This window comes from Tyto alba, unplaced genomic scaffold (genome assembly GCF_018691265.1).
Source record: "Tyto alba isolate M040663 unplaced genomic scaffold, T.alba_DEE_v4.0 Super-Scaffold_17, whole genome shotgun sequence".
In the NCBI taxonomy this organism is placed as follows: Eukaryota; Metazoa; Chordata; class Aves; order Strigiformes; family Tytonidae; genus Tyto; species Tyto alba.
In genome coordinates, this window is record NW_024881279.1 from 225,986 (window position 1) to 249,821 (window position 23,836).

Below are 23,836 nucleotides of genomic sequence, written 5' to 3' on the forward strand. Positions count from 1 at the left end.
TTGCTGTCTTAGGAGGTCTCCAGATGCCACTTCAGAAAGGCACGTCTCCTGTAAGACTTGGGGTGTAGGACCAGCCCCATGTAGACGTGTTGCATGTCCTGAAGAATCTTCAAGAGCAACAGTTGCCTATGTTTAGGCAACTAAATTGCATTTTACCTGGCAAAAATTTAGGATTCAGAAGATCTTGTGGAGCAGACAGCTCTGTCGGGGCTCTTAAGAGCACATTACTCGACCACAAGGGTTCAAAGCATGGCAGGGAGGTGAAGCACTGCATTACGTCACTTTACAGAGCCTCTCAGACTCTTCTTCAAGCACAGGTAGCATGTTCTCCACCCAAGAAGTGAAGTGTAGACACATTACTTGTGGTAGGATTTCTTGGGGATCAGGGACTTGCACTGATTCTACAGGGTTTGGACAATCCAGGCTGGGTCTCTGAGCAGAAAACTGCCACGTGAATATCTTTTCTTTGAGGTCACCTGGGAAGGCAAGAATGAGGAAGTCAAGCTAGTGCTTCCTTCCTGTTGAATGCCCAGATACACTAACTGCAGAGCAGATTTAGTTTGTATACACGTACTAACGATGCAGACCTATCACAGCACTTCCGGGTGTGTGATAAGTGCCTTTAGCCAATAGATTGTAAAGCATAAAGCACGTGACTGTCTGGCTCTGTATATCTTGGAGCTATTCGGGCAAATAAAGGAGAACGACTTTCATCACATCGGTGTGATGTCGTTACTTGGGTCTTGACTCTGTAGGGGGTCCCTCCTACAATTACTATGTTTTAAATTACTCTGGTTTAAAACTTTTTTTTTTTTTTTTAATTTATTTCCCTTCAGAATTCTGATAGTTCCATCCAGAAGACTGATAGAAAGAGGTTACCTTTATGGGGTGTTGTGCATTTGTTGGGGTGTGTGTATTTGAATTCATGACGTGAAGTTGGACTTTGTATGTAAGTACAAAGTCCACAGTGCAGTGGTCCAGAACAAAACCTCAGAGCATGATGATCACTGAAATGCACTGTAAGGACTGAAACTATATTCAGAAAAAAGACTCTACAGAAATTGTTCTTAATACAAACATATCATTTATCAAATCATGGCATGGAATGGCTCCCTTCTCCATACATGCTGCAAGGATTCAAAAAGAATGCATATAGAAAAGGCTGGGGTAGAGGGAAATATTTTAAGCTAAGGTATTCAACTATGCCTAATACAGAATGTGATCAAGAATGTGTAATACAAAAATTGCAATTAAGCATTAAATTTGTCCAAGAAAATAATATGATCTTTCATGTCACAACAAATTGCTATACTTTTAAAAAATCATTCCTCTTTAACTGAGCACACTCTCATGGTTGATTCTTTGGCTGAGTTTTTAAAGAATGGATAAACTTCTTCCGAGAATGCACAGTCTTTAAACATGAACATCACAGACATGTCAGTAACATTGAAAAAAGTCAAAGTTTTCTCTTCATAATTAAGGTAAACTCCGACTTTTCTGGGACTTTTCTGCACTTCTACTCGTGTCCATGGATCAGTTCTTGCCCAGTAACCTTTTAAATATAAGCCCAGAGCCCAGAATCCTTCTTTAGGTGAGAAAGAAAATATTCCTTTCCTTGGAGCAGACTTTCTGGCTACTCCCAGGTCCCAGTCATTGCTTTTTTCAACATCCACCTCCCAGTAATGTTTCCCAGAGGAGAAACCTTCTGAGCCCAGCACACAGACAGATGAATCAAAACTCTCTTCTTTCTGCATCACTTTCTGGACCTGTGATTTATGCGTGAAACTCTTCTTGTCCACAGTAACAGACAAGTTTGGATGGGCTGTGTCCCCATCGATCTTGATGTCATCTACAACAAATAGATATTTAGTACTTTATAAATACTCCTCTAAAGCAAATACGCAAGAAGGGATGGAAAATGTACTGTACTGCATTTCATTCTGAAAATCTCCCTACTACTAGTCTAGAAAGACCTCTAAGCCTGGAGTGAAGGGCTACACTCAGACATATAAATGATACATTAACTTTCAAATATCTCACTGCCAAGTGAAATATCTCCATATCACTGATGTTTGTAGACTCACGATCCAGTCCATGCCCAAGCACTGATTCTGTAGTATTTAGAGATTTCAAGTCAGTGAGTACAGAAATAAGTAAATACATCACTTTACCTGCATTGCCACGAGCCTTTCTGAATTCTGAAAGCAAATAATGGGACAAAACCAAAACAAACCAAAACCAAAAAAAAAAAAAAAAAAAAAAAACACACAAAGTAAGAAGAAACAAACTCCACACATTGACAGAAAATATTGTCCAACTCCAAGCTGAGAAATCTCAGTTTGAGCTGAAGATTAGAACTGTGCAGGTCAACTCATACTCAGATTCCCTCTTGCTCTCTCAAACCCTGTGATTACCTGCAAGGTCTGAAGAAGGATCTGAAGCTGGGATAGGTTTCCCGCTTCAGAACTACTTTCTCTCTCAGGTCCCAATTTGCTGCCTTGCCGGCATTTTACATGGATACCTCACCAGCCACACTCCATAGTTCAAACCATGTGAGATCACTGGTAAGCACCCCAACATTTGTTGCGACAGAGAAAAACAGTACCCCCTGTGAAACTCTCCACCGCCATCAGCCCCCATCAGGGCATTCCCTCAACATACACATCCCTCACTCTCCTACCAACACCAAAGCCAGCCACCAGCCAGCAACAACCTGTGAAGACACCTAAATCCCAACTAACTAGCATGCACAGCTTCCAGGGAGACAGCAACACTTACCAATCTCCTTCTTCAGGTGCTCTGCAAGAAGAGAAGGGGAACAGCTTCCTTAAAACCCTGACTCAAAGGAACACAGGAGCACTCTAGTCACAAGAACATCGAACTACACCTTCTGAATGCACAATGGGCAACGAGAACAGCCCAGGAACAGTCCAGGACTCCAGAAGTAGGACAAACCTCGTAGAGTAAACTCTCCATTGCAGAGCTGACACCACAGGCAGACAAGGACACTAACCCAGAATATCAACACTTACTACTGTGCCTCCAAAAGACAATTCATTCTGGCATTGTCCACCTCAGGGAAGGATGGAAAACTCTGGAATGCTCACGGTACTTGTGGGCAGCAGGAGTGACTTGCCCTCCACTGTCCCACCTGGGCACAGCATCCCTCAAGCCTCTCACTCACATGGCCCCAGGGAGCCAGCAACACTCACCAATCTCCTTCTGGTTTTCTGTAAGAAAACAAGAGCAAGAATGAATATCTTGCTCAGCACCACGACTGTAAGGAAAAAGGGTCAAAATCACCCACGCGGGACCACGGGAGTGACAGAGGCAGCAAAGCCCTCGTGTCTCAGAGCACCATCACCATTGGGATCTGCAGGGAGGTCTTGTCCCATGAGTCCTCAACCAGGAACAAGGGAGGACAGGGGCACAGCGCATCCCTCTTTCAGAGAACATGCGTGCAGGCCTCCTGGTAGTCTTTGGAGCCAGACCCAGATCATGCTCCCTGCCTGACTGCCCATGCTGCACCGCTCCCACAGCGGCCCTTCTCAGCACAGCATGGGAAGTCTTCAGCAAGGCCAGCATGACCTCCACGAACACCCACCAACACCCAGGGCTCCCTTGGGCACTGAGCAGTCGTGGCAGTGAGCTGCTTGCACTCACCCTTATTGGCATCACGTGCTGCCTTGTGTTGCGACTGAAGCTCCGCTGCAAGTGAGGGGTAGGAGAAGGGAGAGCAATCAGGGCTGTCCAGGCAGGTGCTGCTGCCAGCAGTGGCGACAGGGGCTCCCTTGGCTCTGGGCACAGCTGCATCCAGTGCCTGGACTAGGCTGAGACCCACTGCCCTCCCACCCACTCCCTACACCTCAGGACAATGCCCCTGCCTGCCACAGACACCCTGCATGGCGGCTGCCTCCACCACCAGCACAGCCACATGCCTTCATTGGCACATCACGTGCTGAAGGACACGGCACCTCCCCGCGACCGGCACCCGGCAACCCAGAAGCGGCAGTACCCCCACCTCAGCCTCCCTGCCCCTTCTTCCTGCCTCACACAGGCAATTCAGCCTGACACTTCCCTACTTGCCAGGGGACCGTGTTCCCTCTCCCTGGGGATGGATTCTCTCTCTTGGGCTACCACTTCTCCCCTTGACTCAGCAGCAAGGACATGGAGCCGAGACAGCCAACAGGGCCCCCAGTCACATGAATATCATTCCAACCCTGCCGAATGCATGCTGGACCAGGAGAACAGCTGGGTACCCCGGGAGTAGGACCACCCTGGCACTGTCAAGTCTCCACTAATGAGCTTGCACAATGGGCGGGCGAAGACACAAAACTCTGAACCTCCACACTTACCAATCTGCCTCTGAAGACATGCTGAAAGGCAAAGACACCATAAACAGTAACTCCACAGCAGCTACTATACAACCCTCCCACAAAAAGGAAGAGTCAAAAGGAAGCTCGCAACTGGCCATGGGGCGCTGCCTTGGCAAAGCCCAAGGCAGGAGGCACCAGCTGACATGCTGGGCTTTGGGCACTAGCAGGGTGCCTCATTGTGGCACGCAGGAGCAGTTGGCATTGCTGAAGGATCCCTCCTCCCCTGTCCCAAGGCCTCTATCCCATTGGGGAAGGCATTCTGCTGAGCAGAAAGACTCACAGTTCCTTTCACGCTGTTCCTCTGCTGAGTCAACGTGGTCACATGGAGCAGACAGAAAGTTAAGGCAAGACCCAGAAGGTCCTTGCAATCCAGTCCACTCTGGGACAATCCACCCAGGGAAGGGTGAAAATCTCCTCCGGCATGGTGCATGGCTCACGGTCTTGTGGGCAGCAGGAGTGACTTGCCCTCCACTGTCCCACCTGGGCACAGCATCCCTCAAGCCGCTCACTCACATGGCCCCAGGGAGCCAGCAACACTCACCAATCTCCTTCTGGTTTTCTGTAAGAAAACAAGAGCAAGAATGAACATCTTGCTCAGCACCACGACTGTAAGGAAAAAGGGTCAAAATCACCCACGCGGGACCACGGGAGTGACAGAGGCAGCAAAGCCCTCGTGTCTCAGAGCACCATCACCATTGGGATCTGAAGGGAGGTCTTGTCCCATGAGTCCTCAACCAGGAACAAGGGAGGACAGGGGCACAGCGCATCCCTCTTTCAGAGAACATGCGTGCAGGCCTCCTGGTAGTCTTTGGAGCCAGACCCAGATCATGCTCCCTGCCTGACTGCCCATGCTGCACCGCTCCCACAGCGGCCCTTCTCAGCACAGCATGGGAAGTCTTCAGCAAGGCCAGCATGACCTCCACGAACACCCACCAACACCCAGGGCTCCCTTGGGCACTGAGCAGTCGTGGCAGTGAGCTGCTTGCACTCACCCTTATTGGCATCACGTGCTGCCTTGTGTTGCGACTGAAGCTCCGCTGCAAGTGAGGGGTAGGAGAAGGGAGAGCAATCAGGGCTGTCCAGGCAGGTGCTGCTGCCAGCAGTGGCGACAGGGGCTCCCTTGGCTCTGGGCACAGCTGCATCCAGTGCCTGGACTAGGCTGAGACCCACTGCCCTCCCACCCACTCCCTACACCTCAGGACAATGCCCCTGCCTGCCACAGACACCCTGCATGGTGGCTGCCTCCACCACCAGCACAGCCACATGCCTTCATTGGCACATCACGTGCTGAAGGACACGGCACCTCCCCGCGACCAGCACCCGGCAACCCAGAAGCGGCAGTACCCCCACCTCAGCCTCCCTGCCCCTTCTTCCTGCCTTACACAGGCAATTCAGCCTGACACTTCCCTACTTGCCAGGGGACTGTGTTCCCTCTCCCTGGGGATGGATTCTCTCTCTTGGGCTACCACTTCTCCCCTTGACTCAGCAGCAAGGACATGGAGCCGAGACAGCAACAGGGCCCCCAGTCACATGAATATCATTCCAACCCTGCCGAATGCATGCTGGACCAAGAGAACAGCTGGGTACCCCGGGAGTAGGACCACCCTGGCACTGTCAAGTCTCCACTAATGAGCTTGCACAATGGGCGGGCGAAGACACAAAACTCTGAACCTCCACACTTACCAATCTGCCTCTGAAGACATGCTGAAAGGCAAAGACACCATAAACAGTAACTCCACAGCAGCTACTATACAACCCTCCCACAAAAAGGAAGAGTCAAAAGGAAGCTCGCAACTGGCCATGGGGCGCTGCCTTGGCAAAGCCCAAGGCAGGAGGCACCAGCTGACATGCTGGGCTTTGGGCACTAGCAGGGTGCCTCATTGTGGCACGCAGGAGCAGTTGGCATTGCTGAAGGATCCCTCCTCCCCTGTCCCAAGGCCTCTATCCCATTGGGGAAGGCATTCTGCTGAGCAGAAAGACTCACAGTTCCTTTCACGCTGTTCCTCTGCTGAGTCAACGTGGTCACAGGAGCAGACAGAAAGTTAAGGCAAGACCCAGAAGGTCCTTGCAATCCAGTCCACTCTGGGACAATCCACCCAGGGAAGGGTGAAAATCTCCTCCGGCATGGTGCATGGCTCACGGTCTTGTGGGCAGCAGAGTGACTTGCCCTCCACTGTCCCACCTGGGCACAGCATCCCTCAAGCCGCTCACTCACATGGCCCCAGGGAGCCAGCAACACTCACCAATCTCCTTCTGGTTTTCTGTAAGAAAACAAGAGCAAGAATGAACATCTTGCTCAGCACCACGACTGTAAGGAAAAAGGGGCAAAATCACCCACGCGGGACCACGGGAGTGACAGAGGCAGCAAAGCCCTCGTGTCTCAGAGCACCATCACCATTGGGATCTGAAGGGAGGTCTTGTCCCATGAGTCCTCAACCAGGAACAAGGGAGGACAGGGGCACAGCGCATCCCTCTTTCAGAGAACATGCGTGCAGGCCTCCTGGTAGTCTTTGGAGCCAGACCCAGATCATGCTCCCTGCCTGACTGCCCATGCTGCACCGCTCCCACAGCGGCCCTTCTCAGCACAGCATGGGAAGTCTTCAGCAAGGCCAGCATGACCTCCACGAACACCCACCAACACCCAGGGCTCCCTTGGGCACTGAGCAGTCGTGGCAGTGAGCTGCTTGCACTCACCCTTATTGGCATCACGTGCTGCCCTGTGTTGCGACAGGAGCTCCTCTGCAAGTGAGGGGTAGGAGAAGGGAGAGCAATCAGGGCTGTCCAGGCAGGTGCTGCTGCCAGCAGTGGCGACAGGGGCTCCCTTGGCTCTGGGCACAGCTGCATCCAGTGCCTGGACTAGGCTGAGACCCACTGCCCTCCCACCCACTCCCTACACCTCAGGACAATGCCCCTGCCTGCCACAGACACCCTGCATGGCGGCTGCCTCCACCACCAGCACAGCCACATGCCTTCATTGGCACATCACGTGCTGAAGGACACAGCACCTCCCCGCGACCGGCACCCGGCAACCCAGAAGCGGCAGTACCCCCACCTCAGCCTCCCTGCCCCTTCTTCCTGCCTCACACAGGCAATTCAGCCTGACACTTCCCTACTTGCCAGGGGACCGTGTTCCCTCTCCCTGGGGATGGATTCTCTCTCTTGGGCTACCACTTCTCCCCTTGACTCAGCAGCAAGGACATGGAGCCGAGACAGCAACAGGGCCCCCAGTCACATGAATATCATTCCAACCCTGCCGAATGCATGCTGGACCAGGAGAACAGCTGGGTACCCCGGGAGTAGGACCACCCTGGCACTGTCAAGTCTCCACTAATGAGCTTGCACAATGGGCGGGCGAGGACACAAAACTCTGAACCTCCACACTTACCAATCTGCCTCTGAAGATATGCTGAAAGGAAAAGACACCATAAACAGTAACTCCACAGCAGCTACTTTGGGGAGACACCCCCCCCCCCATAAAAAGGAATTATCAAAATCCAGTCCTGAATTGGATGTGAGAATTATTGTTTACTGCCAAGAACTGTGTAATGGGGTCTCTGGCATGGGACAACAGCTTACCTGGTAAAATCATGAGAACCAGGAAATAGATAATCCAGGACAAGCTACTGTCTTCTGAAAAATGGAGAAAAAAGCAAATATAAAAACACATCAATTTTTTTGCAGTATAGCAGAGGCACACACAGAGTGGATCTCGGGTCACATAATCTGCACTATTTCATCATGCTTAGCAGAAGAACATTTTCAGTAAAATCATTAATCTGGGAATGTGATGAGGATTACAAAAAGTCTTAAAGAAAGCTAAAATGAGACACTGATAATTGCGTTTTAAATTCACTGCTTGTGTCCAAGAATTTTCCACATACACACATAGAAAACCAGATATGAGAAAAACTGGGAAACATTTGGGTTTTTCTCCTCTTGGCAAGTTTTTTATTATTCTTAGTCTTCACGGTTTTTATCTATTTTTATTCAAGAGGTCACTATCTCTGAAGCAAGCAATATTGACCTAAGCAATGCCATAAAAGCTTAAGACACGTTAAACTTTGAAGCTTTCACTGAGAAGACATTTCAGAGGAAAACTAAGCCTTAGCCTTGTTTTTCAGTGCCCCTTTTCAGGCAGAATAACCCTCCAGTAGCCTAATGCCAAAGTCTTTCCCTGCTGGTATAAATTTCAAAAAAACTTCTCTGCCAACACTGAAATATAGAGGTTCACACCGGGAAACTGCCTAGTGAGCACAGGAGCCCACTGTTTTCCCATTGCAGCCACAGTTCTGATAGTGGGTGCTTTGACTGCAGATTCACTGCCTTCCTCAAAGTGTTGTTGAATAGACACTTCTTAGGCCAAATCACACTCCCTAACTATTGTACCCTTTACTCTTTACAATATTAAATCATATCAACTTTCTTTAGATATATGTACTTTGCATTTTATACTGAATGGTCATGCTTACTTAAGCACGACTATTATAAAGGAGCCTAGGTCATTGCAAGGAGGACAGACCCACCTGCAGATAAGGACCTTTGTTTCTCTGAATCTTAAATCTATCTAGAATCATAAAGGGTATTCCTGGACTACCAAGATACCACCAGCATCATATCCCCCCTAACACCTCTGCAATACCCTCCCATTATCTGGTGTCATAGATAAGCAACTGTAGCAAGACCACCTCCAGGGACTTCTAAAGCATTAAAGAACCCGATGGCTGATGACACCATGGAATTATCATTGCTTTGGAAGCAGTAGTGTGTGTGTTAAGTAGCAACTAGTCAAATCGGGTTGTAACTGAATACTTGGAAGGTATAAGAACCATGTGTAAAACCACTGTTGTGTTTCCCAGTTTGGCTGGAAACCTCACGCGCATGAATAAAAGAACTACTTTTGCAATTCTATACTTTGCATCCCAGTTTCTCCCCTTGGTCAGCACAGGCCAGTTGCAAATTTTTGTGACACTCCCAAACGGATTCAAATACTGAATGTTGTAGGAAACTGAGTGAAATAATTCACAGCGTTAGGCCTAGCCTGCTCATTAGTGGAAGAAGATGCGGTATCCAAGTGAAAAGAGAGTAGCTTTACTTGCTCGGAGAAGGACAAAGTACATGATAGAAGACTTAATTGCTGCTTACCTGACTGTTGAGAAATCTGTGGACTGCGTTCCCTATCAGTGATCACAAAAGAAGGTGGCGGTTGTCCACAAGGTATCTCTATGGAGCTTTCTATTGAGAAAATATTGTCCATCTCCTGTTGAATGCTTGTCTGGGCCAGTGAAGATAGGTTTTCTCCTTGGGGATTGACCCACATCACTTTGGGCTTTACATAGGATCCTCTTATTCTGGCATTGTATGTACAAGCACCTGGCAGTGGCACCATAATTTCATTCATGGAACCTGTAACAGAGACAATTTAGCACCACCACATCTGGCACAACACAGAAATACCAAGTATGCCATGAAAGAGATCTCACAGAAAACCTGACCTCCCTTTTGTTGTTGTTTCATCTTTAACCAAAACCACCTGTCTTTTGAACATTTAATTTTCAGTAATTCCATGCCTGAAAGAGTGCTATGGGCTTTCTGTGCGTAAGAGTGAAGCTGCTGGAATAAGTGAAAACAGACAGGATTGTGTCCAAGAAGCTCTTCCCAAACCATAAGGGACACAGCCTGTTGCTTCAGGTAAGAAGGTAAAAACCAGGAGCGATGCTAGAGATAAAAATACTCAGGTTCAGGCTGTTAAAAATATGGGAAAGCTATGAGCCCCTTAAGCTATGGCTGAACTCAGCCCAAATAGGGAGAGCAGTGAGAAGACTGCTCTCAGTGATTGCATGGGTCATCGTTTCATGGTGTTCCCCTTAAGATGACGCAAGACCAAGCCAAATCTCCATCACCCAACAACAAAGATTTCTCCTGAATGGTAAGATTCTGGCAGGATTCAGGGAAGGTGCCAAGACCTGTCCAATTTCAGCTCTTCTAGCAATCATGGAGTGGTCTGATTCCCTCAACAAAGTAGATGCAGGTGCAAAAATGTGACCTACCTGATCGGCTTCTCTTGCTTTTGACGAGTTTGACTACACACACCACATCTACATTATCACAAGGCACTGTGATGGTGCTCTGCACTGTGAAAAGGTCCCTCTCACTCCAGGTTACATTTGTCTTGGCCTCCACATTTATTGTGTCTCCTCCATAGTTCGTCCAAATGACTTCAGGCTCTGGGTACCACTGTTTTGACTTACATGTGTAGCGACACATATTCTCCTCTTGCAGATCCCTGTCCAAGGTTGGCTTATTCCCCATTGCTGTAACAAAGTTAGTCAATGAGTATGAAACACAGTTAGACTTACTGCAGAACAACTACAACAAAAACAAAATAAGCCATCAAAACTCAGAAAGCCTCAATATGTTGGTCTAAGAATTCCTAGCTCATAAAAACAACTATACCTGGTCAGATCAAAGGGGCCATTTACCTAGACTCCAACAGTGGTGAGCCCTAGGGCATCGTATCACAGAGATGTAGTGAACCCAAATGAGCTTGCATGATTGAAGGTCAGGAAGAGCATCTGGGAGTTTGTAAAATAGATGATCACTTTCCGTGTGACTGTCCTGGGTTGAGTGAGTGGTGGAGTTTTTTGGTGGCAGGGGAGGGGGCTATCGGGGCAGCCCCCTGTGAGAAGCTTCTTGAAGCTCCCCCAGCTCCAAGTCAGCTCCACTTCTGTTTGGAAAATTGAGCCAATCGGCTGCGCCTCTGTGATAACGTATTTAAGAAGGGACATGGTGACGGGCAGTGGGACTTGTGAGGAGGAGTCACTGCAGCTGCGTGAACACCAAGGTCAGTGGAGGAACAGAGGAAGAAAGGAGGGGGGAGGTGTGCCGGAGCAGAGACCCCCCTGTATCCTGTGGTGAGACAGTAGGGCGGCCCCCCCCTGCCACCCATGAAGATCTACAGTGGAGCAGACACTGATTTATGGCCTGTGGCTCCTGCTCAGCTGATCAAGGTTCTGTGCCCAAAGAAGGCCGGGGTCTCATGGGAAAAGGTAGCCCTGCTGCTGTAATTCAGTGCTGGGAGGATTGCAGCATGTGGGGGTGTCCCACGCCAGAGCAGCTCGGGAAGGGCTGCAGACATGGGAGAGAATCCAGTCGGAGGAAGTTAGTGACCCATGAAGGAGCAGTGTGGGGAACACTGCGGCCTGTGGGAGGAACTCATGTCAGAGAAAGTTTGTGGAGGACTGTCTCCTGTGAGAGGGGGACCACGATGGAGCAGGAGGAACAAGTTTCGGACACTCCCCTCACCGAAGATAAGGGAAGTGGCAGCACTGACTGCACCCCCCATTCCCTGCCCCTGCGCCGCTGGGGGAGGAGGTAGAGATATCAGGAGCAGAGCTGAGCCCGGGAAGAAGGGAGGGGTGGGGGGGAGGTGTTCTCAAGATGTGGCAATGCTTCTCACTGTCCTACTCTGTTAAGTGTTGTCAGTGTCTGTAATAAATGTATGTTCTTTTTTTCTTCCCCTAACGAGTCTGCCTCTTGCTTGTGATCATAAAGGGAAATTTTCCCCCATCCCAGTCCTATCTTGAACCCCAAGCCTGGCTCTCTGTCCCTTCTCATTGCCAGAGGGGAAGGGAGAGAGAGCTGCTGCATTGTGGTTGGCTGCCAACCAGGCCTAAACCACGACAGTGACTGAGGGGGATATGATACAGGTCCGTAAAGAAACCATGGTGTGAGAGGAAGAAGAGCAAAGAACCACTGTCTGTCATGTCCAACACCAAAACAGGAGGTATCAAGTCAGCCTAGCACATGGTAGGGTCAAAAGAAAAGAAATGGGCCTTCGCATACAACACTGACCTGCAGGAAAGGCTGATGCCAGATTTGTGGATGCTAGATGATTCCATGCACTCAAACTAAGCTCCAGAGTGTGACTTGTCAAACAGGAGATCGGATCTGATAATGTGCTTTTTAGAAGTGCTTCCAGGTTTGCGTTTCAGAGAGGTTTCCTGAGAGGCAGGATTTCTAGTGAGGAGGGAAAAGGGGCCTTTACCATATCATTATGTGCACTGCACATCTGTGAATACCCTCCCTAAGAGCTCTGAGCAATTGTTTGTTTTCATTTTAGAAAGCAAAACAGCCCTAACTGGAGAGGCTGAACATTCATAATCCTGAAGAAGAACACAACTATAGATTGTTTATAGAGGGATATTCAGCACCTATATAGGGATTTCTGTAAGGACATTCAGCATTTTAATGCAGTTTCCTGTTGTACTGTTTCCCACATGACAAGCCACATGCCCTGTCCTCCTCAGTGCCCAGCTTTTAAATATTCAGAATTGAAGCAAGTCTTTTTGGCTACTTCCCACACCTTTGCTTATTTCCCCATTTATCCAAGTAACCATCATGCATGATTGAGCCTTGCTTTCCTGGAGATGGCTGAACACCTGCCTGTCGATGGGAAGTATTGAATGAATTCCTCACATTGCTCTGATTGTGTGCAGAGCTTTTGCTTTACCTGTTAAAGTGTCTTTACCTCAAGCCATGAATTTTTTGTACTTTTACCCTTCCAATTCTCACCCACACCCCACTGGGGCAGGGGGTGAACAAGCAGCTACGTGATGCTTAGCTGTCTACTGGGGTTAAGCCATGACAAGGTCCCAGTTGTCCAGCAAGGAGCAAGCAGAGCCACAGGGTCATGATGGGAACTGAGCTCAACATGGTCATAGCAGGTCGCATTTCACTGTGAAAATCTCACTGCTTACCTGTAACATTAAGGTGAGTAGTAGCCTCCTGTGTGACAACACTGCTATTCACTGCACAGACATAAGTCCCCTCGTCGGCTACTTGCACGTGCCGGATAACCAGAAGAAGTGCTCTTCCCTGCCAGCGTCCCTCAGTCCTGCACAGTTCTTCATCCCAGCACTGCTCCACCACCCCACCCAGGCTGGAGGAAGAGCACAGTGGAGTTGCCCTCCCCTTTTCCATTCTGTACCAATGCACGTTCATATTAGAGGGGATGCTGCCTGTCAGCTGGCAGGACAGAGTCACGTGCCCTCCAGCAAGGGCAACCAGAGGTTCAATGCTGATGATGATAGGCACTTCACCTGCAAGGAAGAGGTGGGAAGAAATGCATTGGTTTTCCCCACAAGTGTGATCTTTTTATAGAGGGAGGAAAGCTGCACGTGTTAGCTGAACCCAAAACAGAAAGCTGAGCTCTAGGGTAGAGTCTTACAGTCCCTTACAGTAGTGAGGACAGGGTCTTGATTCATTGATACCAGCTCCTGCAGGCACAGACATGCTTTACAGACACCAAATTTCCCGGTTATGTATACATCATCTGTGTTACATACTCATGGAGCATACTCATGGGCATTGAGGGTAGTGATTTATGCAGGAAGAAAATACATACGCTGGTGAGAGGACTTCAGACCAAAGCTGACTGAACTGGGAGCAAGTTACCACACATGAGGTGCAAAGATCTGTGCACTTCACAAATTTACAACCTGCAAAGCAATCTGCACAGGCTCTTGCTCTCTACAGGTCCTGGCTCTGTGACCCAGGAGAGACTGAATACACCGTCCTCATATCTGTAGTAAGAGAATGCATCTACACTGCTTCCCTGAAACAGCTGAAGCCCCAGAGCAGCACTGCAGTGTCTCACATCATCAAGACGGCTGATGTTATCCCAAAGTTGGGCCTGGAGGTGTCAGATACCATGTATGATCTACAGTGCATTTGTCCTTTTAGGGACTATGAAGTCAAGTGCAGGCATGATATCTTAGGATAACTGTCTAGCTGGATGCAGTACGGAGTTTCTTACCTGTAAACCACATCCCAATTACAATACATGTTAGAAGAATACAGAACAGGAATAGTACGTGCTTGTATTTTAAGAGCTTATTCCAGAAATCCTCCAAAGGCGTCTTGTGGGTCAAGCCAGATCGCTTCATTCCCCCTGGAAATGGACGATGTGCTGTGCAGATAAGAAAGAATTCCCAAGATCAGTGAAACGTAAAGGAAAGAATCTTGCTAAAGACAGAAACACAAGGGCAGCACCTGGATCTGCCTGCTGCATTCATGTCCTGTGGGAACGTATCACGTTGGCAGGGTCACCCACAGCTCCTGGCTCCTTTTTCTGAGGGAAAAGCAGCCCATTCCTGTGCCCTGACAGTCCCTGCTCTTGGGCACAGGAACATCTGACTTCAGAATGATTTGCAGACTACTAGGCTGTCATGCAATGACTCTCTTGTTGGATGTGTCTAGGAATCTGGGCTGTGCTTCATACTTCCCAGCCTACTTTCATTCTGTAGCAGTGTGTCACTTGGGTAAGAACACTATCCTGGACAAGGATGTGACAGAGATTCACAGAAAGTCCTGCTTTTGCTTTGTTACAGATGAGCAGGTGCCATCCTAATGCATAAAAGAGAGAGAATGGGAGTGACTGCCTGGTCTGGTTCTCCCAGTCTCCTGGGAAACTTTGCCAGGGTCCCATCTCGGAAGGCTTGAGAAAAGCAATGTATTCCACAGAGGTATAACACTGCAGCTCATCTGTGCCCAGTCAATTGCGACTTTACTCCAACCAGCCACTCTCATCTGTCTTTTACAACTCCTCACAGATCCTGGCTAATCAATCAGCACACCCCATTTCCTATCGCTGTGGCTGCATTATCTTGCACCTGCAAGGCCAGCACAGTGCAGGAAGAGATCAGACATCATACTAATCACCTCAAAGGCAGGTTAGAGGACAATGAGGCATCCCCAGGGGACCCCCTCTCTTTGCTTTACTGTGCCCTGAACCACACGGAGCTGCTTGGCACAAAAGCTCAGCTACATCCCAAAATGCACAATTACCCACATTCTGTGTAACAATTGGCATTTACAGCACCTTTGCATAATAGTCTATTTGAAGGACAGACTGCTAACATTTATGTCTCAACCATTCAACCTTTTGAAGGATTGAAAACAGCAAAATGTGTATCTGACTGTCACTGATCTGTATGTGTTTGTGCTCTTCTACAGCCCTTAGTTCCGTCCTATGCAATATATTTATACCTCTGTTACAACGATCATTTTCACAGATATTCACCATTCCAAATAAGAAGATGCTACACTTTCAATCAACCACATTGGAAGAACATTATATAACACCAAAGTATCTGTTCAATGCAGTAAAGTGACTAAAACCAGAGTACAAATCTCAGAACAGTACCTGACTAACATAAATACTCTTATCTTTCGTTGTTAAAATACTACTTCCTTACTAATGTTGTTATCCTTCACTTTCTTCCTTCTCATTCATGAATACTCAGAGATCACTTGTGAAGTAGTAAATAGAATATACGTGCCCCAAAACACACCTAGAATATCTTCTTTAGCTATTTTCATTGTGTGTCCTTTCAAGCATTAAAAAAGTCTTGTACTCTTACCTCTTGGAAGGAGTGTCTTGGCTCAAGATTTTAACAAACAAAGGAAGGTGATTCAAAGTACCACTGAAGTAGGAGGAACAATTCTGCACCACTGGGAAAATGATAAGAAAGGCCTGTCACTGCGGAGCCGCAGATGAACAACACGCCGAGACGGGTTCAGTGTGGAGGATAGAGCATAAATCAACGTGTGTCTTTATTGGTCCAGGGTACATATATTTATACAGACAACGATAATTATTATGCCTACTAGTCACAAGCTGATTGGCTTAAGCTCTAAAGGTCATATTCACACGGTCCACCTACTTGCAGTTAGCTAACAGCCCAAGCTTCTCATAACACTAAGTTTCTCATGCTACTATTTCTGATTCCTATTGACTTGTTTTCGATACACAACAGTACCATAACACAATGTTTCTCAGACCACCATTACCATAACACTGGGTTTCTCAGACCACTATTCCTAATTCCCCTTAACCTGTTTTCGACACACCACGGTACACAGGGCTGAAGCGTCCTTGACATTCTTCATGTATCAGCAGCTGCGAGCAGCTGCAGGCAAACCCTAGTGAGGCCCAGCATCAGCAGCTAGAGCAGGCTCTGATCATACAATTGCTCGGTGGGCTCAGGACCCTTGTCTCTGAGCCATTCTCCAACAATTCCCCCTTTTTCTTTTCGTATGAGCAGAGCCTGCACCAACGTTCGTTCAAAGATTTGCTTAATACATGAGAAGGCACAACTTAAGCATGCAAGCTCACAGTCTATTGGCTAAAGGCACTTATCACGCACCCGGAAGTGCTGTGATAGGTCTGCATCGTTAGCACACGTGAACAAACTAAATCTACTTTGCGGTTAGTGTATCCAGGCATTCAAACAGGGAGGAAGCACTAGATTGACTTCCTCCTTCTTGCCCTTCCAGGTGATCCCAAGGGCAGGATTACCACGGGGCAGTTTTCTGCTCAGAGACCCAGCCTGGATTGTCCAAACCCTGTAGGATCAGTGCATGACCCTGATCCCCCCCCCCCCCCCCCAAAAAAAAATTCCTACCAGCTTTTCCCCCTTTTTCTTTTTGGACAATCCAGACTCCTTTTAACGTTTGAATCATAGCATTCATAAAGCATTTCCACACAGACCCCAGTACCATCATGACAATCATAATGACAATCAGCATTACCAGTCCATGCATCAACAAAGCTTTCAGCCACCCAGTAATTTCCAAGTTTTGCAGATTTGTAACCATCATCAGTCCGTTTTCCAAATTCCCAAGTCTCATAACCATTCTGTCAGTCCATTTTCCAGTCTTATGCAGTCTTATGTAGCAAGAAAATTATCCTTACAGTTTTAAAAGTGTCCGCAATTGTAACAACAGAGTATGCAATACAGAATGTAATACAGGTTTCACCATGCTATGTTCTAAACATTGCAATGAACCCACAACATACAATGAATCTGATACTACATGAACAAGTTTTTGATACCAGTGTTGATGTTGAACAACATACAATGACAGTTCAGAGTTCTAAAGTTCATAAGGAGTGTCCAAACCCCCTGAGGAGAATCTTGTGGTGTTGTGTTCCCGGGTGTCCCCCATCCGTTGTCACTACTGGGCAGGCCAACGCCCCAGCAGCATGCCAGTCCCCTTCTAACAAGGCACCCCGAATCACCCCACTCCATCGGGGCTGAGCTAAAAGCGGAGCTGGTTCTGGTGAGGGTGACGGGAGTGGGTGTGGGGGGGCTGCCGGCAGCGCTTCCTTTTCTTGTCATTGTAAATGCAGAGTTCTGTTCTGTAGCTCAACTTCTGTAATTTTCTGTCAAGCTCTCGGACTCTGTCCCTGTCCCTTACCGGTGTGTGACCCAGGTGCTTTAATTCGGACACAGCCACCGTTTTTCTCTCCGACTCAGACGCTGACGCGCCGTCAGGGGTGGAACCATCCGAAGGGGGGGGGGGGGGGGCAGAGGTTCGGGCGGCAGCCGCTCCCCCCTGTCCCCCCGCACCGCCTGATTCCTCTGCAGCTTCTTGCACGGTGGAGCAAACAGGAACACTTGGTGACATGCCCTTAATAGAGCGGAGCTGCTGATTAACCCCGAAGAAGGTGGCTAATCGTGACGGACGGTTGGTTTCGGCAGGGACCGGTGGAGACGGTACAGAGCCGACAGCCGCCATAGCAGCAGCAGCTACTTTCTTTTCTGCTGGCATCTCCCTCAGGGCTTTTACGGGCGTTCGCCAGACCAGCCCTTGCTGTCGTGCTTCACTGCCTTTATTGCCTCTAGTGATAGTCTCATCCCACAATAAATCACCTACTTCGTGCCACTCCTGTTGGTTAAATATTAGCGAGGGGCCATCGTCCCTCTGCCCCTCCGCCTCTGGGGGGGGGGGGGGGGGGGGGGGCATGACTGTAAAGATACTGGGGGGGGGCTGGACTTTCCCTATTCACATTAACTGTAACTGGCCCTCCTGTTGATGGTACAGGAATACAATCACTGTCAAAAAGCATAGGTCCGGATGCCTCACTATCTGGTGTAACTGTGGAACTTTCCCCCCCCAACTTTGTAGTTGCCACAGATGCAAGGTTTTTTTCAAGCTGATACCGCTTAATATTATTCACCACGTCCCACCACGGTTTCATCATTTTCCTTGCAGCTTTATCTTCGTCAATTACCATATCCCACAAAATATCACCTAATCGTCTCCACTCGTCAACATCAAAAAGAGAATTAGGTTCCTGAAAACATCCTTTGACCCGTCCTAATGCTACTAAACCCGCGAGTGATTTTATACAATCCACTCCCTGCTTTTCTAAAAAGAGCTGTAATAAATCCAGGGCTACCTCCTGTTCCATCTTGTCAAGCTGGTGCTCCTTGATTAAGGCACCTCCGGTCCTGTGCTCCCTGGATAAGGCACAGTACCGTTACTGCCGACCCACCCCTGATTAAGGCACCGTCGGCCCTTTGCTCCTTGACTAAAGTACAAAAATACTCCCGCCGGCCTGCGCTCCCTGTTTGAGGCACAAAAAATACTCCCGCCGGCTTGTGCTCCCTGTTTAAGGCACAAAAAATACTCCCGCCGGCTTGTGCTCCCTGCTTAAGGCACAAAAAATACTCCCGCCGGCCTGTGCTCCCTGTTTAAGGCACAAAAAATACTCCTGCCGGCCTGTGCTCCCTGTTTAAGGCACAAAATTACCCCCTTACTTTGATAAGTTGCTGATGCTCCGTGACTAAGGCACCAGGTGCAGCTCTTGCCAGCAGCCCTTGCGGAGAGCGACCCTCTATCTCAGTTCAGGTCCTCGGAACGACCTGTCGGAGGCCCACTGTCCGATCGTTCTTGATTCGGCTAGGCGCTGCTGTCTCAGATATTTCCCAGCGTTTGTTTCTGCCGCCGCTGTATGCAGCACCTTTCTGTGTCAGCTTCCGTCGCCCCTCTGCGTCAGTTCCGGCGCCCCCCCGCTTCCACTTCCGGGGCCACCCTGGGCTCGCCTCCAGCGCCCCCTCGCGTCCGCCCCCGGGGCTGCTCAGTGTCCACCTGTGGCGTCCCTTCGCGTCCACCCCCGGGGCTGCCGCAGTCGGCTCCGGTGTCTTTCTGCTTCCGTTCGTGGGGCCACTCACTTCTGGTCTTGGGGCCGGTCCGCCTCCGCTCTCCAGGGCTGGTCACTTCCGTTCTTTCGGGGCCGGTCCTCCTCCGCTCTGCGGGGCCAGTCCCTCCACTCTGCGGGGCCAGTCCCTCCGCTCTGCGGGGCCGGTCCCACCAGCTTCTCTCCGCGTACTCTCCCTGGGCTGCCGGGGCCGGTGCCTCTCCGTCTCAGCTCATGGACCCCAGACGCTGCTGTATTTGGTGTTTCTCCGGGTCCATTCTCGAATTCCTCGGTCGTTGCTGTTTTCTCCGTGTCTGCCACTCCATCTGTGTTATTCTTCTAGGCAAGTCCCTGTTCAGGCGCCAATTTGCGGAGCCGCGGACGAATGACATGCCGAGACGGGTTCAGTGTGGAAGATAGAGCATCAATCAACGTGTGTCTTTATTGGTCCAGGGTACATATATTTATACAGACAACGATAATTATTATGCCTACTAGACACTAGCTGATTGGCTTAAGCTCTAAAGGTGGTATTCGCACAGTCCACCTACTTGCAGTTAGCTTACAGCACAAGCTTCTCATAACACTAAGTTTCTCATGCCACTATTTCTGATTCCTCTTGACTTGTTTTCAATACACGACAGTACCATAACACAATGTTTCTCAGACCACCGTTACCATAACACTGGGTTTCTCAGACCACTATTCCTAATTCCCCTTAACCTGTTTTCGACACACCACGGTACACAGGGCTGAAGCGTCCTTGACATTCTTCATGTATCAGCAGCTGCGAGCAGCTGCAGGCAAACCCTAGTGAGGCTCAGCATCAGCAGCTAGAGCAGGCTCTGATCATACAATTGCTCGGTGGGCTCAGGACCCTTGTCTCTGAGCCATTCTCCAACAATTCCCCCTTTTTCTTTTCGTATGAGCAGAGCCTGCACCAACGTTCGTTCAAAGTTTTTCTTAATACATGACAAGGCACAACTTAGGCATGCAGGCTTACAATCTACTGGCTAAAGGCACAGGACCCTTGTCTCTGAGCCATTCTCCAACACGTCACCTGTTGGTTCACTGAAGGTTTCTGATAGAAGGTAAGAGGTAAGTACAAGAGAGTTATTTCCTGGGTGACATCAAGGTCAGAGAAGGAGGGAGGTGCTCCAAATGTTAGAGCAGGAATCCACCTGCAGCCTTTGGAGAGGACCATGGCAGAGCAGGTGCCCACACGGCAGCCCCTGGAAGTCCCTGCACTGCAGCAGGTGGGTATTCCCTGAAAAAAAAGCCTGTGGAGAGCCCATGTAGGAGCAGGTTTATCCTGAAAAGCTGCAGCCCACAGAGGGTCCACATGGGAGCAAGGGAAAGGTGTGAGGAGGAAGGTCTGGCAGGGAGGAACCATTCTGGACTGACCACAACCCCCCATCCTCTATCCCCCTGTGTCACTCAGCAGTGAGGGGTGTCAGAGGAGTTGGGAGTAAATGAGTAAAGTTGAGCCTGGGAAAAAGAAGCATGAGGGGAAAGTGTTTTATACTTTGTCTCTGTTTCTCACTATCCAAATCTATTCTAACTAGCAGTAAATTCAATTCATTATCCCCAAGTTGAGTCTGCTTTTCTCATGGTGGTATGTCGTGGTTTGAGCGGGGTTGGCAGCCAAACACCACACAGCCGCTCACCCACCCTCCCCCACCTGGGAATGCGGAAGGAATCGGAGGAGCAAAGGGACACTCACAGGTTGAGATAGAAACAGTTTAATAATAGTAATAAAAGAAAACGGCTGATAGTATAAATGGGTAATGTACAGTGCAATTGCTCACCATCCGACAGCTGACACCCAGAGCTTTCCCGGATCGCGATCCTGAAACAGAAAGACACCACAACTGCAATCCCAGAATTGTGAGTGCACCCCTTCCTGCCCACCCCTCCTTTATATGGTGAGCATAACATCACAGGGTCAGCATCTGGATCAGTGGGGTAGATGACCAGGCATGGACAGGGCTATCATCAACGTAGCTTAGATAGGGACTGAAGACAAGAGCCTGAGCTTGAGTAGAATGCCTGAGAGAAGTGGGGGAGCCTCTGCTGAGGTTTCTCAAACAATTTCTCACATGTACCTTCAAGCTGGTTCAGTCCACAGAGTCTACAGTCAAAGGATTGTAAATGGAGGTTTCTGAACATGGGCATCACTGTTTCTGCGCATGCTAGTTCCCATTCCACACCTGACAGCATCAGCACCTACTCTGTCACTTCCATGAGTAACGTCCATTGCAGCTCAAGGAGGACACCCCAAGCTGCCCTTCAGATTGGTCACGTTGCACCTCCGTTTGTTTTCTGTTGTGAGCCTGAGCCAGAGGTTGCTACACTTCCAGAGAGCTAAACTGAAACTTATGGTTTTCAGAAAGCTAACGGAGAACATCAGAGGATAGGAAGTGGCACAGCTCAAGCCTACCTGCAAATAAACCCCGTATGTGCTATGATTAGAAAGGAGTACTGTGAACCTACACTGTGCTGCTGACATAACACACAGACACAACAGTAGGCCGCTTTCTCTGACACGTTTTCTGGGTTATCAGTTGGCTTCCAGCTGAGAATTGATTCCCAGCCTGCAAATGCTGTCCCTGTTGGCCAAGTTCACTAAGTCCCCAAAGGCTATGAGGTTATTTTTAGGAGTGCTGGCCTAAAGTTAGTCACTGGTCCTTGTCACTCTTCTCCTATACTCACTTCTATTTGGGGAAATTCTCTGTATTCTCAGTGCAACTTGAGCATCCATGGGAAGCAAACCAGATATACTTTTCACATTCAGTACTTTTTCAAGACAACTACGATTCATTCCCTGTCCCATCCTCCCAAAGGCAGCTGCTTTTCTTAGCTCCGGACGGACCAGCTTGACCTTAAAGGTGCTGTAGAAACTTCATAGGGACTCGGCCAAATGCAGAAAGCTGTTTCCATTTATTTCACGGGTGTGGTTGTACTGGGTGTAGGTTTTGGTAGTGGGCGGGGGGGGGGGGGGGGCGGGCTGCAAGAATGGTCTCTATGGGAGGAGGTCCAGGGCTGCCCTGTGCCAGACACAATTCCAGCCAGCTCCACAAAGGATTCAGCGCACACCAAAGCTGAGCCAGTCAGGAGTTTGTGGCTCCACGTCAGCTCCACTTCTGTTTGGGAAATTGAGCCAATCGGCTGCGCCTCTGCGATAACGTATTTAAGAAGGGACGTGGTGACGGGCAGTCGGACTTGTGAGGAGGAGTCGCTGCAGCTGCATGAACACCAAGGTCAGTGGAGGAACAGAGGAAGAAAGGGGGGGAGGTTTGCCGGAGCAGAGACTCCCCTGTATCCTGTGGTGAGACGGCAGGGCAGCCCCCCCTGCCACCCATGAAGATCTACGGTGGAGCAGACATTGATTTATGGCCTGTTGTTCCTGCTCAGATGATCAAGGTTCTGTGCCCGAAGAAGGCCGGGGTCTCATGGGAAAAGGTAGCCTCACTGCTGTAATTCAGCACTGGGAGGATTGCAGCATGCGGGGGAGTCCCACGCTGGAGCAGCTCGGGGAGGACTGCAGCCGTGGGAGGGAATCCAGTCGGAGGAAGTTAGTGACCCATGACGGAGCAGTGTGGGGAACACTGTGGCCCATGGGAGGAATTCAAGTCAGAGAAAGTTTGTGGAGGACCGTCTCCTGTGAGAGGGGGACCACGATGAAGCAGGGGGGAACAAGTTCCGGACACTCCCCTCACTGAACATGGAGGAAGTGGCAGCACTGACTGCACCCCCCATTCCCTGCCCCTGCGCCACTGGAGGAGGAGGTAGAGATATCGGGAGCAGAGCTGAGCCCGGGAAGAAGGGAGGGGTGGGGGGAAGGTGTTCTCAAGATGTGGCAATGCTTCTCACTGTCTTACTCTGTTAAGTTTTGTCAGTGTCTGTAATAAATGTATGTTCTTTTTTTCTTCCCCTAACGAGTCTGCCTTTTGCTCGTGATCATAAAAGGGGGATTTTCCCCCATCCCAGTCCTATCTTGAACCCCAAGCCTGGCTCTCTGTCCCTTCTCATTGCTGGAGGGGAAGGGAGAGAGAGGTGCTGCATTGTGGTTGGCTGCCAACCAGGCCTAAACCACGACAGGTTAGAAACCACCTAAAACTCCAGAGTCAGACCCGCTCACCCCAGCGATGGTACTGGGTATGTGCACCACTGATAGTGGTAGGTGGGGTTGAGGGAATAAATCAGAGACGAGGACCGAGAGCCGGGTCTTTCTCTCGTCCTTGCCACCGGTCTTTCGCTTCTCCGCACCGCCACCACCACTCTGCTTCTCCTTGCCACCGCTCTGCTCTTCTCCATGCCACCACTGCTCCGCTTCTCCTCAGCTCTGCTCCACCTCACCACAGCCACCACTTCTCCTCGCCACCATCATCGTTTCGTGGATGTCTCTCACCTTTTTTCCATGGGCTCATTCTCTAACTGGACTGTCGGTCTTCAGTTCTGCAGTGGTAACTAT

The 23,836-nt window shown here is 49.4% G+C and overlaps 2 protein-coding genes and 1 long non-coding RNA gene across 3 annotated transcripts; all 3 read right to left on the bottom strand.

Annotated features, from left to right (window-relative positions):
• Positions 1-1,067: 1,067 nt before the first annotated feature.
• Positions 1,068-3,164, bottom strand: LOC122153257 (butyrophilin subfamily 1 member A1-like). Its single transcript, XM_042790480.1, has 4 exons — positions 3,113-3,164; positions 2,779-2,799; positions 2,172-2,324; positions 1,068-1,849 (listed from the first exon to the last, which is right to left on the bottom strand). The coding sequence occupies exons 1-4, from the start codon at positions 3,162-3,164 to the stop codon at positions 1,323-1,325; spliced, it is 753 nt and encodes a 250-aa protein (XP_042646414.1). The 3' UTR covers positions 1,068-1,322.
• Positions 3,165-3,187: 23 nt separating this feature from the next.
• LOC122153245 lies at positions 3,188-4,418 on the bottom strand. Its single transcript, XR_006165105.1, has 3 exons — positions 4,356-4,418; positions 3,664-3,708; positions 3,188-3,230 (listed from the first exon to the last, which is right to left on the bottom strand). It is a non-coding gene; the product is annotated as an uncharacterized LOC122153245 (long non-coding RNA).
• Positions 4,419-6,280: 1,862 nt separating this feature from the next.
• On the bottom strand, positions 6,281-15,948 carry LOC104361518 (butyrophilin subfamily 1 member A1-like). The gene is made up of 9 exons (XM_032990128.2): positions 15,797-15,948; positions 14,191-14,343; positions 13,133-13,474; positions 10,424-10,687; positions 9,519-9,779; positions 7,953-8,006; positions 7,762-7,782; positions 7,071-7,115; positions 6,281-6,637 (listed from the first exon to the last, which is right to left on the bottom strand). The coding sequence occupies exons 2-9, from the start codon at positions 14,318-14,320 to the stop codon at positions 6,588-6,590; spliced, it is 1,167 nt and encodes a 388-aa protein (XP_032846019.2). The 5' UTR covers positions 14,321-14,343; positions 15,797-15,948; the 3' UTR covers positions 6,281-6,587.
• Between the last annotated feature and the right edge of the window lie 7,888 nt (positions 15,949-23,836).